Below are 16,959 nucleotides of genomic sequence, written 5' to 3' on the forward strand. Positions count from 1 at the left end.
TTTCCCAAACCTGAAGAGCTCTGTATCGCTCAAAAGCTTGTCTCTCTCATCATCAGAAGTTTGTCCAATAAAAGATATTACCTCAGCCACCTTGTCCTTCTAATACATGGCTACAACTACACTGCATAGTTCTGGGTGTCATACACGTTGAAATTGGCTAGTTAAAGGTATTAGTGCACATTTAATTTTTACTGTATCAATGTTGTTCAAGTTATGAATGCAAAGGGTGCAACACAGTTTACACATCAGCTATGGTGCCACAGAAGAAAAATCAATACTGTATGCTCTCTTGCATAGACAGTGTCTATATTTAGACAGCACTAAGCTCACTGTTAACACACTCAATTTTAAACATTGTTTAACCTCAGCATGAAAGACTAAGCACAATACAGAGTTAATTCAGTAGTGTAATTAAATCTAGTCTTAGTCTGTCTTGATATCTAAGTCTAAAGACTTCAAATGTGTACTGCATATACAGTACAAGAAATGGCACTCGAAAAATCCACCTATTACCCACTAGCACAGGGGTCGGGAATCTTCAGCCTGCGGGTCCGATCCAGCCCTCTGCTTCATTTCATCCGGCCTGCGGCACGCCTCAGTACCCCCACCCCCCCGCAGGGCTGGAGTCACAAGCGCCGGTTCACCCCACTGCGGGAGGAAGCTAGTGTCAGCACCAGCTCCTGGAAGTGACCGGCATGTCCCTGAGGCCCCTAGGTGCAGGGGCGATCAGGGAAGTTCTGAGTGCTTCCTCAGCCCCCAGCGCCAGCTCTGCAGCTCTCATTGGCTGGGAACTGCAGCCAATGGGAGCTGTGGGTGTGATGCTTATGGCTGCAGGCAGCGCACACCATGCAAAGCCCTCTGGCCCCTCCACCTAGGGGCCAGACATGGCGGCCACTTCCGGGAGCAGTGCGGCACCCGCATGCCAAACCCCTCCCCCAGCCCTGAGCCTACTCCTGCAGTCCAAACCCCTTGGCCTGAGCCCCCTCCTGTAATCTAAACCCATCATCCTCAGCCCCACCCCAGAGACCTCACCCCCTCCCACACCCGAACCTCTCTTTTCTGGGCCAGGTGAACGAGCCTCTGCACCTCTTCTCCGCCCTCACCCAGGGTGCTGCGTGTGGCCCATGACTGATTTTTTTCTGAGAGTCAATGACCCTTTATAGAAAAAAGGTTCCCCACCCTTGCACTAGCAGAACTACACCCAGTAGACAGAGGCAGATGAGATGAATATGGAGGGGCTGCCATCCCCTACATCCAGCAGCTGAGAGGGGGAAGTGAGCTCTGCTATTGTAACTCCCTCCTCCAAACCTCCTCTATTGGTGACCTCTTCCCCCATGAATAACTCCACTTTCTGCCTCTGCTCCTCAGACCTTCCCTAGGCAGCAAGAGCATTGTCAAGTTGACGTGCTTCGCGATGGTTTAACCTGCTACCCAGGGCTACAAATAGTGTAAATGAAACTGGCCACAGATCTTATTAATTTCAGCCTGCTACTGCTTTGTTAAAGTAGAAGCAGCCAATAGCACAGGCACAGGAGGTATATGCCAACTCAGGAAGACAATACTTTTACACTGACTTATAGGTCCAAAGTCAACTTGCAAATTTATATTTCTATCTGAATACAGCTTACCTTCCATAGTTAATAAGTAACATCTAAAATAATTATAACTGAAAGAAGTTAGTTAAAAAAATATTTGTCTAGATTTCCACTTTGTTTTCTTTTTGCATTTGACAGCATTGTGTAAAGTAAGTTTCAAGCTTTCCCCTGTTTCTCCCTTATGGAAAATATCCTTTTAAACTACAGGGTACCAGAAAACTCTTATAAATAATGTAAAGGAATATTGTAAAATATTCAGGACATATCACGGTGACTGTCTCAAATCGGATTTTTCTTTTTAAGTTAGAAGATTAAAAGAAAATTGACAGGGTCCCTTTATCTTCGCAACCAGAAAGACTAAAACCTCTATTTAAAAAAATTGGAAGCTTAAGTTCTGTACCCGGCTCTTTGAGCTCTGGTCAAGTGAAAAATTCTCTACATTCAGTGGGGGCAAGTGGATTTTTCAACTCCCAACAAAGAACACAAACAGAATAATGCCAGCCAATAAACAAGCAACAGCATTTCAAAAGTCAATTAGGAAATCAGTGTGGCAAGCAACTATAATATGCACGCTTTTGTCCCTAAAGTCTGACCAATGAAGTTCAAGGTCCAAAATTCCTAATAAAATCAACAGCCAAGTGATCTGTCTTCCATTAAACTGCAAGCCAAAGAAGATCACTTCTCTATACACCCATCTATTTTACCAATCAACAGCAAATCAGTTTTGGCTGGATTATGTCAAAGCCTATTTATAGTCATCCAAGACGAAGTTGCTGTTTAGTTTCCCTCTCTAAGCAGATTTCAGTGCCAGAGCTTTGACATACGAAACAAATGTTAGCGTCTTCCACTTAAAGTGGAAGCCTCCACTTCAGCTGTAACATTTAATAATGGCTCCAAATGGTAGCATATAAATATTAAAAAGATTCACAGATGTGCATTTTCCACAGAAGCATATCACTAGAGGTAAGCCTCCAAACAAGAATGGACTGTATTTGATAAGACAACTGTAGTCCTTAATCACCATTTGACAAGTTGTCCAGTCATTCACTAACCACAATATTTATGCTACTTGCCACCAGTATCTGAAATGAGCACTGGATCTGGGGTACTAGGAGGGAGATGGATGAAGCATCTTGAACATTCCAGCTATGTAAGTTACAATGGGTAAAACAGACAGACAGCTTTGGTGTTAAAAAACAAAAACAAAAAAACAAAACAAACAAAAAAAAACACACCCCTCACTGAAATGAACAAATACATTTCACATCTCTTTGGAGCAAATACTGTTCCTATCTCTGCAGCAGGAGAAGGCTATCATAGCAGAACAAGTGGGCTTCTATTTCTATTGTGCAGAGGGGCACTATCTATAAGCTTTCAAAATGGGCTCTTCAGCATTGATTTCTAGCAGGGAGTTATGGAAGGACTGCAAATCCACTGGTCATTCCATCACATGTGGGGGCGGATACAAGTAGCACAGGAGTTTATTCCATCTATGGCTGGAATAGCTGACTCAGAATGGCTCAGCTGCCACTTGAGTTCCTTCCCCTCCAGCTCCCGAGTGGCTTAGTGCTCCAAGTTTGCACTAGGGCCTTGGACAGTATGCACCTCTCTGCTCTTTCAAACAGTCTTCTACAAATTCAAAAATACAACATTGTATCAGTTCCTGTTCTCTTTACATTTGCAAGATTCTGTGCAACTACAGTAACTCCTCACTTAACGTTGTAGTTATGTTCCTGAAAAATGAGACTTTAAGCAAAACGATGTTAAGCTAATCCAATTTCCCCATAAGAATTAATGTAAATGGGGGGAGGGGTTAGGTTCCACGGAAATAATTTTCACCAGACAAAAAACTATATATTAAATAGATATTCACACAGTATACGTTTTAAACAAACAATTTAATACTGTTCACAGCTACGGTGATTGTGAAGCTTGGCTGAGGTCTCGGTGAAGTTAGAGGGTGGAAGAAGGAGGGATATTTCCCAGGGAATGCCTTGCTGCTAAATGATTAACTTAGCACTCAGCTGAGCCCTCAAGGGTTAACACATTGTTGTTAATGTAGCCTCTCATCAAGGCAGCATGAACATGAGGCAGGGGAGACAGCACAGCAGACACAGACAGACACATACTTTGTGTGTGGGAGAGAGAGAGAAATGCACACTGCCCCTTTAAGTAAGCTGACCCACTCTTAAGTGTATTGTCTTTTTAAGTGGATCAGGAAGTTGATATAGCAGTTGCTGCCCCAAGCTCTCTCTCTGTCTCTCTCCCGCCGTGTCCTCTCCCTGCTCTAAATGGAGAAGGGGTAAGTGGGGTGCAGAAGCAGGGGTGAGGGGGACACCCTGACATTAGCTCCCCCACCCCCCTTCTGCACAGCAAGCAGGAGTCCAAGGCAGAGGGCAGGAGCAGTACATGGCAGTGGTGGGAGGGACAGCTGCAACTGGTAGCCTGCTGGGCAGTTACAGCACAGGGAACTTAGGGGAAGGGAGAGCTGATGGGGGCGCTGCCGGTCCACCCTGGTTCCAAGCCCCCACCAACTACCTGCAACAGGCTGCTCTTCCTGCAAGTAGTGGACAAAGCAGGCAGCTGCTAAACGACGTTAGAAGGGAGCATTGCCCAACTTTAAACGAGCATATTCCCTAATTGATCAGCAACGTAACAATGAAACAACATTAACCGAGGAGTTACTGTATATACATTTTTTATTTAAAGGAAAACTACCTGCTGAAAGGCAAGATAAGCCCAACAGCCCCAGAGAAAGTGGATTTGTCCAAGACCTAACTTCAGTATTCATTCCTCACAAGCTAATCAGCATCAGAACTTGTCAATTCTTGGATGGGGTCCCTCCAAGGAAAACCCAAAAAGATGAGGGAAATGGTGCTGGTAATTCAGTAGGTGGCAGCATTCTTGTTGAATCAGTACTAAACCAAAGCTCCAATATGGGTTTGTGGCAGTTCTCAAACTGTGGGTTACAACTTGCTGGGGCCCAGTGCCGAAGCTGAAAGCTGAAGCCCCAGGGGCTTTGGTCCTGGGCAGTGAGGCTCAGGCTTTAGCTTCAGCCCTGGGCAGTGGGGCTCAGGCTACAGGCCCCGTGCCAGGATCTGAAGCCCTTGGGGTTCCCCCCACCCCACCCCCGCCACCCGGGATGGTGAGGCTTGGGCAGGCTCAGGTCCCACCTGCTGGGGTTGCGTAGTAATTTTTGTTGTCAGAAGGGGGTTGCAGTGCAATGAAATCTGAGAACCCCTGGTGTATGGAATTTACTGGGGTGAATCATAAAACCATGATCCTGACCATCAACTCAAGAACCTATGGTACTTTCAGCAATAAAAAGAACCTACCCAAAATACTGAGACAATTATTTCCTTTATCTAAACACCACCTCCCTTTGCAATATTAAGATATGGGTTCTTTCACTCATCTCCTAAGCAACTGTGTACTGTAAAACAGCTGTTAATTTCCACCACACCAGGTAGCTGCATTTCAGCAATTTCTACAATTTTAAATATTTTACGACTATAGACACTATTAAAATGGTTAAAACACTTTACACACATCTATTTAAGAGCTTTTTAAAAACTTCAAATCCTTTCATAATTAAAAAGACCTGCAGGGTTAGTTATAAAAGAAATATGTCCACAGTCCTGCAGGAATATTTCAAACCAAACATTAACATATTTTCCCCCTAAATCAGTAAAAATCAAGTGGGGAGGGGTTTCTAAATGGAGGAACTAAGTTTGTTACTGTCAATTTAAATTAAGCCCAAATTAATTTTGTGCAAATAAGTTTAATTTGATCATCCAGAAACTCAAATACAAAAAATTTAGATTGCTACTATTCTGATAACAAGCATTAAAATTTTTATTCAAAATTTTCAACTAATCCAAATTTCAAGTGATTAAAACCTGACCCTACTAAATTGTGCAGCCAAGCTGATCAAGTCATACACAGCTGATACATATACACACAAAAGTATTGTAGAGTATTCGTTATCCAATACTGCCACCTGTTGGCTGCCAGAGATACAGTACATATCCCTATAATAATTAGAGTTCAAAACCAGAAGGGACCTCCAGATCATCTAGTCTGACCTCCTCTATATCTCAGGCCACCAACGCCATCCAGAATCCGCACACTACACCCAACCAATTGCAATGTGCTTAAAATCTTTACTTTGTAAAATAAGAGCTCAATTTTATAAATACTAATTGCCAGCACTTAAACTAGGGTTGGATGAAATATCAATTTTGAAAAGTATATTTTTAAATATTACCATATTTACAAATATGGGCACTACTGTACAAACACAAAGACATGTGGCTAGTGAGGAATCAAGGTATGAGTTCCACAAGCATGGGCTAGTCAGAAATGAAGGAATTAGGCAAGAACCAGGATGACAATAGAGGCCAATCTTCAAGAAAGTCTCTCACTCTTGAGACAGCAGACACACACAGTTTAGGAAGAGTCGATCTTCAGAAACTGGGGAACCTTTACCCAAGATGTGTGGCTTTTTATTGTTTTGTGTACTGATTGGGTTGGTTTTGCAGGAGCTAACAGAACACATTTCCAGATTTGTATGAATACTCACTGATGCATAGTAGTCATGGAGAATTATCGTGGAGACACACGCACCATTAAATTAAGGAGTTGTTGGGTGGGAAGATAATGCCACTTGTACCTGATCCTAAAAAAATCATAGCATCACACGACTTTGCCAGCATCACACACTTTGCCAGGTCAACTTTTCTAAATATTTGGGAACTAGACACAATTATCGACTAAGGTTTGCTTCATGGGCTTAATAATGCGAGCACAGAACAGGTGCGTGGGTTGAATTTATAGATTCAATACAGCTCAAAGAGGCCAACTGTTTAAAACTCTCAATCGTCTCCTGCACCTGTTACCTTGATCACAAGCCCCTAAAACAATCATTGTACTACCATACACAAAAGTACCTATTCCTTCCCAACACCCACCTGGTACACAACTGACCACGAATTATCCAGGTTAGCCAGTTTCCAGAGTAAAGTGTAACCATCTCTTTCTTCACAGTAGAGCTCTCCTCCCCTCCTGTCACTGCAATTTCAGGGCCAGTTCCCCAAAGAGTTAATAAAAAGAGTCCTTCCTGATTCAAAAGTTCTATAGCTACTGCTGCTCACCACAGGTCTCAAGAACTCCATTCAATTAATCTATAACTGCATCTTAAACATCGAGTGGCACCTTGTGAACTTCATCTTTAAATAGCAAATGGAACTGTTATAAAGTTATAGCACAAATTCCAGTAATGCTCCTCTATTTCTCTTGGATCACTTAAGACATTTGCTGATTGAGTTTCAGGCTCTCCAAGTGAAAACAGTCTGAGAAAATCCAGGCCTTCGTTTTGAGGATATGCCTGAGCAATGGCCTGGGAGTTATGGGAACTGGCTTGTTTTCCCACAGGCTTTTCAAAAATCACTCCTAAACCACTGCTTAAGGGTGCCATACTGGGAACTGTGAGACAGGCCCAACTGCAATGGCTGATTAACATGCTCTGCATGGATAAGAGCAGAACACCACCCAGAAGAGGACAGCTATCAGACACACATTTCACCTTGGCAGATTATACTGGTGCAGTCCCACAGGTTCAATTACAAATGGCCTAACCCTCTGCACCCACAACTTTGAGATGAGGAAGAAAGGTGCTTAGAATATGGATTGACCTGTGAACGATGCGTCACTTAAAAGCCATTATACTGTAATCTGAGAATGCCAGCACTGCCAGAATGTAGTGTGGTGCACAAGCATTAGAGTACGGAACAGACTGACGGAGTTCTTCTACTAAAAAAGAATTAACCCCAAACAGGTGTGCATACCTGGATTTACAAGCATTACCCAACTGTCAGTGAGGATAATGTGCTTGTGAGATTTTTCAGCCCCGCAGGCCTGCTTCCAAAGTCTCAGAAACTTCAACTATGAAAGTAATATAGAACAGAGAAAGATATAGGTCCAGTTAAGATAGGCTTCAAAAAGGCAATTGTTAAGCACCAGGCAGACTCACCCATGTCCAGAGTCACTTAAAGCAAGGGAATACATTCCCCTGATTTACAAAAGCAACTATTTTTTTGTCATATAACAAAAAACTGGGGATAGGAGTATGGGGAGTAGCTATGATAAAAATCCAAAGCTTGTCTAGTTCCCATGGTAAATAAGAATATGTCCCAGCTTGAGAACTGAGCAAATGATGAATTCTGCCCTGAAGGTAAGAAGCAGGATTGCCTGTAACTAAAAGCTCACTTTGCCTGCTAGGATCAAAAACTTGGTGGTGAGGCGGCTGGAGCAGAACAAATTGTCTGAGACAGCTGTTGCCTCCTATATTACTGCAAACAAAAGGGTGGAGGGCCATCAAATATGCGCATCTGTCATTCTTATGAGGCTTTTCTCTCTTCCTCTTTGTAAAAGTTTTTCCTCGTGATTCTTTGGAGATGAGGGATGGCAGAAATTAAGATTACCTGCTTCTGTCATGTAAAAGCAAAAACTGAGAGTGGAGTGAGGGAACGCAGATTTCACTTCCTGGAAGGCACTTTTATTCCATCACCTCTGCAATTCCATTAAGTGGAATCATTAACACAAAGTTGTCTAGAACTTTCCTCCAGGATGGCAGAAAATGTCTCTAACAGTAGGGCCGAAGTGTGGTATATACTATAAACTGGACAGTTGTGGAAAACTGAGTCTGTTCCCCAAATTTGCTGGCATTCAGTTATACACAAGGTTAATGCAAATTCTATCAACCACTGTAGAAAAAGGCACAGAACCAATCAGTTTGCAAATTCAACTTGAAAACTAGCTCTACAAATAATTACATAAAAGGTCTATGCACTAGTTCTCAGGGAGGTATTAAGTGTTAGAGAAGTTTTAGACAATGCCTTTAAGCCCTGACTTCCCAAAGTAGTCCCGCAAAGTTACAGCTTCATGGCTTTATGACAAATGCAGCTTGGCATTTCAAACTTCTTAAAAAAATTCACTTCTGGCCTGAAACATTTCAGGCAAAAAGGAATTTCTCCCACTTCATTTTTAAAATGTTTACCACTCAGTCTACCAATATCCCAAGCATAAACAACCAGGATTTACTCTTTCCATTAAAAAGTGCAAATACAGTTATTCCCCAATGGCATCAGAAAGCGGAGGCTTGATAACGAATGAGATGAGAGCACAAAATCTTGTTCCTTTGAAATCTCCATCTGACTATTTCAAAGGAAACTGAGCAAAGGAGCGACCCATAATATTTAAGTTCCATTTGTCCTGTACTAGAAAGCAATCCCATGGCATGCTCCCTACGAGCAAAGGCATCAAATGCATTGTAGTGGTTTTCCCCACTGCAGGTTCACATACCTTCACCTTCGCTTGAAGTCGGGTTGCTAGGGATGACCACAAAAGAATAAAATCTTTTACAATTAAAGCCATCTGGAGCAGCTATCTCTCAAATATGTATTGGCAACCTTGACTCAATTTCATGCCCCTCACATAACCAGAGCCTGCATGTCTAATAAATGAACTGTATTGTAACCAGAGGAATTTTTGAGCCACTCAGTCCTGGGGCCCACTAAGATCCCAATGCAAATACTTAGGACTTCCCCTCAAAGCTTTTTTTTTTTTTTTAAATATACCCTGAATCAAGGATGTATGTAAAAGCCAAATGTTCTCTTGCAAAGTCTGTCAATTTTATTAGCACACTGTGTGCCAAAAATAACTCCTTACCTCCAGATAGCTAAACATTTTCCATGATGAAACTACTGTGGTATTCCAATATGTCACTCTTAATGGGTCTTGCAATTTAAAAGATCATTACAATGAATTCTATGGCAATTTTTGATTTTGCTGATTTCATGATTTCACATATAATCCAAGAATCAACTGAGAGTTTTAAAGTCAGAGTTAAATTTCAGAAACTTTTGTTTGCAGACTTTTTAATATTTGACAAAATTTTTAAACAAAAACAATATGATCAATTAGCAAATAACAGAGTGCACTCAATTACTGCATGCAGGGTAGCAGAATTGCCATTTGCCCTAATTTTAGAATGACAGGACTGGTTAGGTGGTTACAACAGGCAGGGCTGGCTCCAGTTTTTTTGCCGTCCTAGGCGGCAAAGTGGGGGTGGGGTGGGGGGGAGAAAGCCGATCAGCGGCACTTCTGCGGCAGCTCAATCGCACCACTTCATTCTTCTGTGGCAATTCAGCGGTGGGTCCTTCGCTCCCAGGGACTGAGGGACCCGCCGCCGAATTCCCGGACATGCCGCCCCTTTCCATTGGCCGCCCCAAGCACCTGCTTCCTTCACTGGTGCCTGGAGCCGGCCCTGACAACAGGATAGGTGATAAAGTCCACGATTCAATACAGCATATTATTGCATCTTGAGAATACAGACTGTCTTACCCACATTAAAGCTCAAGGAAATTGGAAGCAAGGTATTTATTGTAGCAGGTCCTCTATTCAGGAATTTACTTACTGGAAATACATTTGAGTCCTCGAGCAGGCAGGCAGAACAATTCCATTTTGCGACAACTTTTGAGGTTTTGACATTTGTTTTTAACCACACACACACACACACACACACACACACACACACACACCCCTTTCAAACATTTCCATGAAATGAAGTTGTCTCGAAATGACTGTTTTCACATTTCGCTCTTTTGCTTGTCAGAAATGAACAGAGTCTGCCCTGGACCCCAGAAACCTTCCCAGCTTTCACAAAACATCATATTTTGATAAAAATACATTTTGTCAAAAATGTTTTAAAGGTGGCCACTTTTAGAGCACATTTAAAAATATTTTTGTCCAGATCTGCCTCTAACAGTAGGCCCTGGAATCAGCTGGCACCAATCTCCAATGGCTAGTTAGAGCTTGGTGCTACATGAAGCATATATTGTTTGTGAGATATGTTCTTTAATCCAATCCATACAACGTACACTAGAAAATATAATGATGGACACCTCTTACTGCCCAATATCTCTCTCCAACACTCCAAAACTGCACAAACTTTCCTTGGAGCGCAGATTCATGACAACAAATGAACAACCCAGGCTCTGTCTGAGCTAAATCACATTTTTGAACAATTGGATACACTTCACATTGACTAGATGGGAAACACTGTACAGCCTATGTAAACAAGATTTAACTCAGTTTTGCAAAAAAAAGTCTCAATCTATGAAAGGCAGGGAAAACATTAGTATCTTCCTAACTAGAACTATGTTTGAATAGTCTTCGCTAAGTCACTAACAGTTTCAAATCTGAGCGTAGGCAGAGACAACAGCAGAGTGGGGAAAGTTCACACATCATTTAACATCCCTTAAGACATGCTCCTACTCTATTCTATATAGGTTTTTATATCACACATTACTGTTGTATCTGAGCACCTAACCTTAGGCATAAATGCTTTAAAGTATCCAGATATATGCTGAAGCAATGACCTGGGGAACGGTTTATGAAAATTTAACTCATTGGCTATTATTTTGCATTATGTCCTTCATTCTGAACTTTGACTAGTTAAGAGCTATAGTTTTAATTTCAATATGTTACAGATATTTTCAGTTTTCTTAAGTGATCTTTTCAGCACTGCATTAGGCATGTTGTACTGCTTGTTTGTGGCAAAGGAGAGGAGGGCAAACAGATGAGAACTTTAACAGTCCTGTTCAGAGGGGAAGCAGGAGTAGGTCGGGTCTTATATCCCTTGGAATCCAGAGGATCCTGCCCCAACCCCTCCATATCACAATAGTTACCCCTCCAGAAATAAAGAGCTTGACATGGTGCCCATCAAAGATGGTCAACTCTACTCCAAAGTCTGACAGACAAGTCGTTATGTGACAAAAGACATTCCCTCCAGGTCACTCCTCACCCATGTGTTCCAATGACAGTACATTTCCTTATGTTTAGACCAATGGTTAGGTTCTGCTTAACAAAGATAATAAAAACAAACAAAACAAAAAACAAAAAAACACCTTACTCTAACAGAAGCCACTGGAAGTAAATCAAACCCACACAATTATCGTAGAATTTGATGTTGTTATCTGTTAGATGTTACCCTATAAGCCAATCATAATTGTTCTGAAGCCATCCACTTTCTGAACTACCATTTCATTTGGTCAGAGGAAAAGTTTCTCTCTTTTCTTCCCATCAGTGATCACCATTTTTTTCCAGGGGAGGGTAATGAACAGGACTCTCCTTTTGGGTCCTATCAATGCCGTACTTAAATTGTCAGGAGGGATCACTATTTTATAACACATGGTGTTCTTGCCCTGAAGGACAAGTGTGCTGCTTCTGTACCATGACCAGAATCTGCCAGTCCATAAAGAAAAAAGACAGGCTTCAAATTAGTGTCCCCAGTTGCTGCTGAGCACACCAAATCTTTGTTTGGCCAATTAGATCTCAGTTGCATTAAAAATAACATGCAGTCTGCAGGTCTCCTAAAACTCAACAGGCAGTACAGTAGAAACACTAAAAAATCTGAAAAGTCCATCCTCAAAAAGCAGGTTTAAAAGTTCAGGTTAAAATCGGTCATATAAAATCTCAATTATTTTTTTAAATATATCTGAAGACTACAGAAAAGGAATTTGCTTGTAGTTATATAAGAAAAACCACAGAATTTTACTGACATAAGATTTGGTTCCGCTTTTAACTAAAGTAGAGATTTAAAAATCCCCAAGACATTGAGATTTAAAAATTAACTACTGGATCTGCACCAAAATCTATTTTAACTTAAATTCAGTAACTTTTAGCAGGACTCATCACGTACAAACAGCAATCTGACATAATAGATCAGAACTGCCTCAAAAGATGCAGGGGACTGGACTAGATGACCTCTTCCAGTCCCTTGCTGTCCTACAATTCTATGAGGCCCACAAATATGGCTCACATCACTGAATGGACTTCTAAATACAGTTTACTAATGCCAAACAAGCCTGCTAACATGCGGAGATTAAAGGGGGTGTAGTAAAATCTAATTTAAGAAGACTAGACTGGTTCAATCTAAATATTTAAACAAATCAGCAAAGAACCTGAAAGTAGCTTGACTGAGATCATTACCTGTAATTTTGTACCCATAAGAAGCCAACTGTCCAGCCATATATTCTCCATCTGAATTATTATGAGAACATCCCCATGTGCGTATCCAGATTTTTTGTGCACCGGGAATAATGCTGTTGAATGAACAGAATCAGGAAAGCAAGTTAAAGATAAAAACAAAATAGAACATGAAGTCATTTCCGGCACTCAGGAACAAAAGGTTTTGGTCCCTATACATTGGAATGTTAAATGACTCCACCCAGCCTCAATGAGGTGGAGAAGGAGGAAAAGATTCAGTATTTTAATGGGGGATGGGGGCAGGGAAGGTAAGAAAGAAATGATATCTTCAAAATAGAGAGGGTATATGGAAAGAGAAGACTATACTCTGTAGCTATATGGAATCAAAAACCTTAAATTTTTTTATTTTTATTTTTTTTTTTAAGATAGAGATTTCAATGTTCATACACAGTACCAGATTGACAGGACTAAAAATAAGTCATCTATCCATGAAATAGGTACAGCCAGTGATGAGCTTTTTGAAAAGAACCACCATAACGTTTTGTTCAGAGTTATGAACATTTCAGTTACAAACAACCTCCATTCCCAAGGTGTTCGTAACTCCGAGGCAATACTATACATCATTCAGGAAGGTGGGCTTCTCCACCTCTTGGGGAGATGGAGTACCTACACTAATGGGAGAAGCTCTCCCATAGGTAGTGTCTTCACTAAGTGCTGCAGCTGCACCACTACAGCACTATTAGTGTAGACAAGTCCTAAGAGACACTGAGTAGTCAAAAATGACCAATGGATAAGAATTTCTGCCTGTTTGCAGAAAATTTGTAGGGCCTTGTCTATAGTACAAAGTTTTGTCAGCAAAAGTTATGCCGCTTTAATTAAAACTGCTGTTGCATGTCCACACTATGCTCCTTGTGTCGGCAGAGTGCATCCATACTAGCAGCTCTTGCATCAATACAGAGAGCAGCACACTGTGATAGCTTTCTTAGGATACGTCTTCACTACCCGCCGGATCGGCGGATAGTAATCGATCTATCAGGGATTGATTTATCATGTCTCGTCTAGACGCGATAAATCGATCCCCAAACGCGCTCCCCGTCGACTCCGGAACTCCACCAGAGGGAGAGGCAGAAACCGAGTCGAGGGGGAGCCATGGCAATCGATCCCGCGCCGTGAGGACCCGTGGCAAATCAATCTAAGATAAGTCAACTTCAGCTACGCTATTCTCGTAGCTGAAGTTGCGTATCTTAGATCGATTCCCCCCCTCGTAGCGTAGACCAGCCCCTACTGTGCAACTAGCTGCAGGATGCTTTGGAAAGGGTTTGCAATGCCTCATGGGGCAGTTGCAGCATCACATGATGCAGGTTTCTCAATCCCATGGGCATCCTAATAGATTGTCAGCTGCTTTTCAACTGAAGTGGGGGGGAGGGAGAGGGAGACAACAGGTTGACCAACCTATCCTGAGGCAGGAGGAAGGGGACACCCCACACACACATCAGCCCCCGGATCTGCTCCGCACAGCAGTCTCTCCCTACTCTCCTGACAGAAGCAGCCCACTCTGCCTGCCTGCCTATGATTCCTGATTCCCTCTGAGTTCTCCCACAGTGCTCCATGCTGAGGAATGTCAAAGTAGCACAGCAATCTGCCCCCCCCCCCCAAATTCCCCACAGCAAAAGTCTGCCTACCACTGTGTTCCTAGTGCAGGGGAGAACAGGAGCATTCCACAGTTAATGATTTGCTCTTTGGTCCCCAACAGAGCAGCATGCTCAGCTGTCAGATACTTCCAGGACCTTTGAAAGGGGAGGGGCACATGCCTGCAGGGCAGCAGAGATCAAAACACTGAGCAGAGCAGTTAGGGCAGGCATTGTGGGATACTGGTGGAAGTCAGTTATGTCAACCAAACAAACAGTAGTGTCTCTACACTGACACCTTGTAGCTTTAACTTTGCTGCAAAAAGCTTTATGCCTCTCATCGAGGTGGTTTTATTTTTTTGGCAAAACAGCAGAGTTTTGCAGCCAAAAGTAACTTTGTAGAGTGTATACTTCCACTGTTTTAGGCAAAAGTCAGCTTTTCCTGACAAAACTTTGTAGTGTACACAAGGCATAGGATTAAAGCAAACACACACGTGTAGTCCTTAAACAACCCTGGCTACATCCCAGACATAAAGCTCCAAAAAGGTCATCCTTTGTAGGGACATAAATTACCAGAGTAAAAACCACTGAAAACCACACAGTAATGATGAGTGGCCAACAGAGAGAGAACTACTAAATAAGGATAGCTGAAGATCCTTGATACAGCAACAAATATACGGATTCCATCATATCAAGAATATATTATCTATCTTTGAAAGGAGCTAACTCTACAGACTTCATGATTAAAAAAAAAAAATGCTATTATGCTTATGAAATTCAGATCTCTAGTAGACTGTAAAGCATAAAGCCAAAATGGTGTTTCCTGAGAATTCCAGGATTAAAGACTGGAAATGGATTGCTTTCTTGTTTACTTAGTGGATTTGATAGTGCTTTGCATATGTTCAGTTTCTATCATTTGCGTGGGCTTCACAAGGTAGTAACAGGGAAAAGAAAAACAAAGTAAGAAATCTATGTATAACCACAAAAATTGGCAGTGGGACTAAGGGGCAGATCTAATATCTTGAAGTCTTTTTAGCGCATTCTAAAAACGTACATTCAAGTTCAAATTTACTTTGAAGGGATGCTTTAATGCAAAGATCCACTTCTACTCTCTCTTTTTATTCTTGGAAGGGGACACATAGATGCATCAGCTTTCCAACATTTTTTCTACAGAATATCAGTTTTATGTTATCTAATGCTGATACTCTTCCATGCCATTTAACAGTCAGTTATTTCCATTACTGAATAGGTAATCTGAAAGACTCAACAGTAAACTGTCACCACTTTTAACATTTTAAATTCTACTTCCCCACCCCTGAACCCCACAAAGACACTAGAATCCAAGAGCTCAGCTCCCATTTAGGCATCCTAAATGAAAAGTCCAAATTTTGTCAAAACTCCTCAGTATCCAGTAACTGTCTCTGAAAATAATACAAGGTGCTGGGCAATTCTGTAAATCTGGTCACTTCTTTCAGGCACTTCGGTGGGAGCTGCTGAGCCTTTTAGCAATTAAGCCATAATAAGGAGTACTGAGTATTTTTGAAACTCGGGCCCCAAATTGTCCGTGTGCTTAACAAAAGCAGCAAAGTTTTTATTACAACCAAATCTGACGACAACTTAAAAGCTATGGGGCAATGCCACATCCCATTTTATTTTAAAAAACTGTTAGTGTGTATATACTAGGGTTTTTCTGAAAGAAGAACTTACCTATCACTTGGTGGATCATCATCCGCCTGAACATTTTTTTGTGAACTGCGTTTTCGCACTTTAGGAACAACATTCTTTCGTGCAAACTGTCGGTCATGTGGTTTCACATCTTGTGCTGACACAATATCCTCAATATCTTCAAGCAGTGAATCACAAGCAGCAGGCATCTTCAAGAACAGAAATATTTAAATACAAAATCAGATTCTATTGTCAGATATTAGTGTTGATCACATGAACTCTATGAAGAAAAGTCTGCTAACGTTTCTAGATAAACATGCAATAGTTAAAGATATATATGAACTCACTGTGCACCTCAAAATCCACTATTGTGTAAGACCATATAGAAGCTAATGACCTGATCCTGCAAACTCTTGCTTAGTGAAATAATTCCAATTACATCAAAGGAACTATTCTCAGGTAAGACAGAGTTTGAAGAATGGGACTAAGTTAACACAATAAGATGCACTAGGCATCTGAAAGGAGAATCAGGAAAATACAAGGAAAAATAACCTACTATTGTAGTACTAGGGAAATAACCTATTATAAACGAAATAACTAAGTTTCATTTTGGACAGCAGAAAGAGTAGATGATGACTTTTACATTTTTGTTCCTCCACATATATCTAAGTTTGAAATGCCAAACTGAGGAGTTTATCATGCATATCAAAACAAACAATTTCCCAAAATTAACTCAAATAGATTTACTACATGCATTTAGTTGAGTTTATAACTGTAAAGATACATATGTAAAGAAAACAAAATTATCGTGTTTAAAGTACCTACCATGAATAATAAACAATCTATCAGTACCATAACATCTCTTATGAGCACCAGTCTCAAGAAAGTGAAAACTCAGCCTTGAGTTCTGCAAATACTTGACAAATACACAGTTCCACTGGCTTCACTGGATACTTCATATATGTAAATTTAGCACGTGAGAGCTTTTTCAGGGTCAAGGCCTCAGTCATGATCTAGTTATA

At 41.4% G+C, this 16,959-nt stretch overlaps 1 protein-coding gene across 3 annotated transcripts in view; it reads right to left on the minus strand.

Moving 5' to 3' along the window:
• CDKAL1 (CDK5 regulatory subunit associated protein 1 like 1) overlaps positions 1-16,959 on the minus strand; it is a 774,423-nt gene that overhangs the window by 741,758 nt on the left and 15,706 nt on the right. For all 3 annotated transcript variants that reach the window (XM_054018031.1, XM_054018029.1, XM_054018030.1), the window contains exons 3-4: positions 15,980-16,146; positions 12,648-12,760 (exon numbers count right to left, since the gene is read on the minus strand). In XM_054018031.1, the coding sequence (XP_053874006.1) occupies positions 12,648-12,760; positions 15,980-16,146 (280 nt within the window). The remainder of the gene's footprint in view (positions 1-12,647; positions 12,761-15,979; positions 16,147-16,959) is intronic.

This window comes from Malaclemys terrapin, chromosome 2, assembly GCF_027887155.1.
Source record: "Malaclemys terrapin pileata isolate rMalTer1 chromosome 2, rMalTer1.hap1, whole genome shotgun sequence".
Lineage (NCBI taxonomy): Eukaryota > Metazoa > Chordata > Testudines > Emydidae > Malaclemys > Malaclemys terrapin.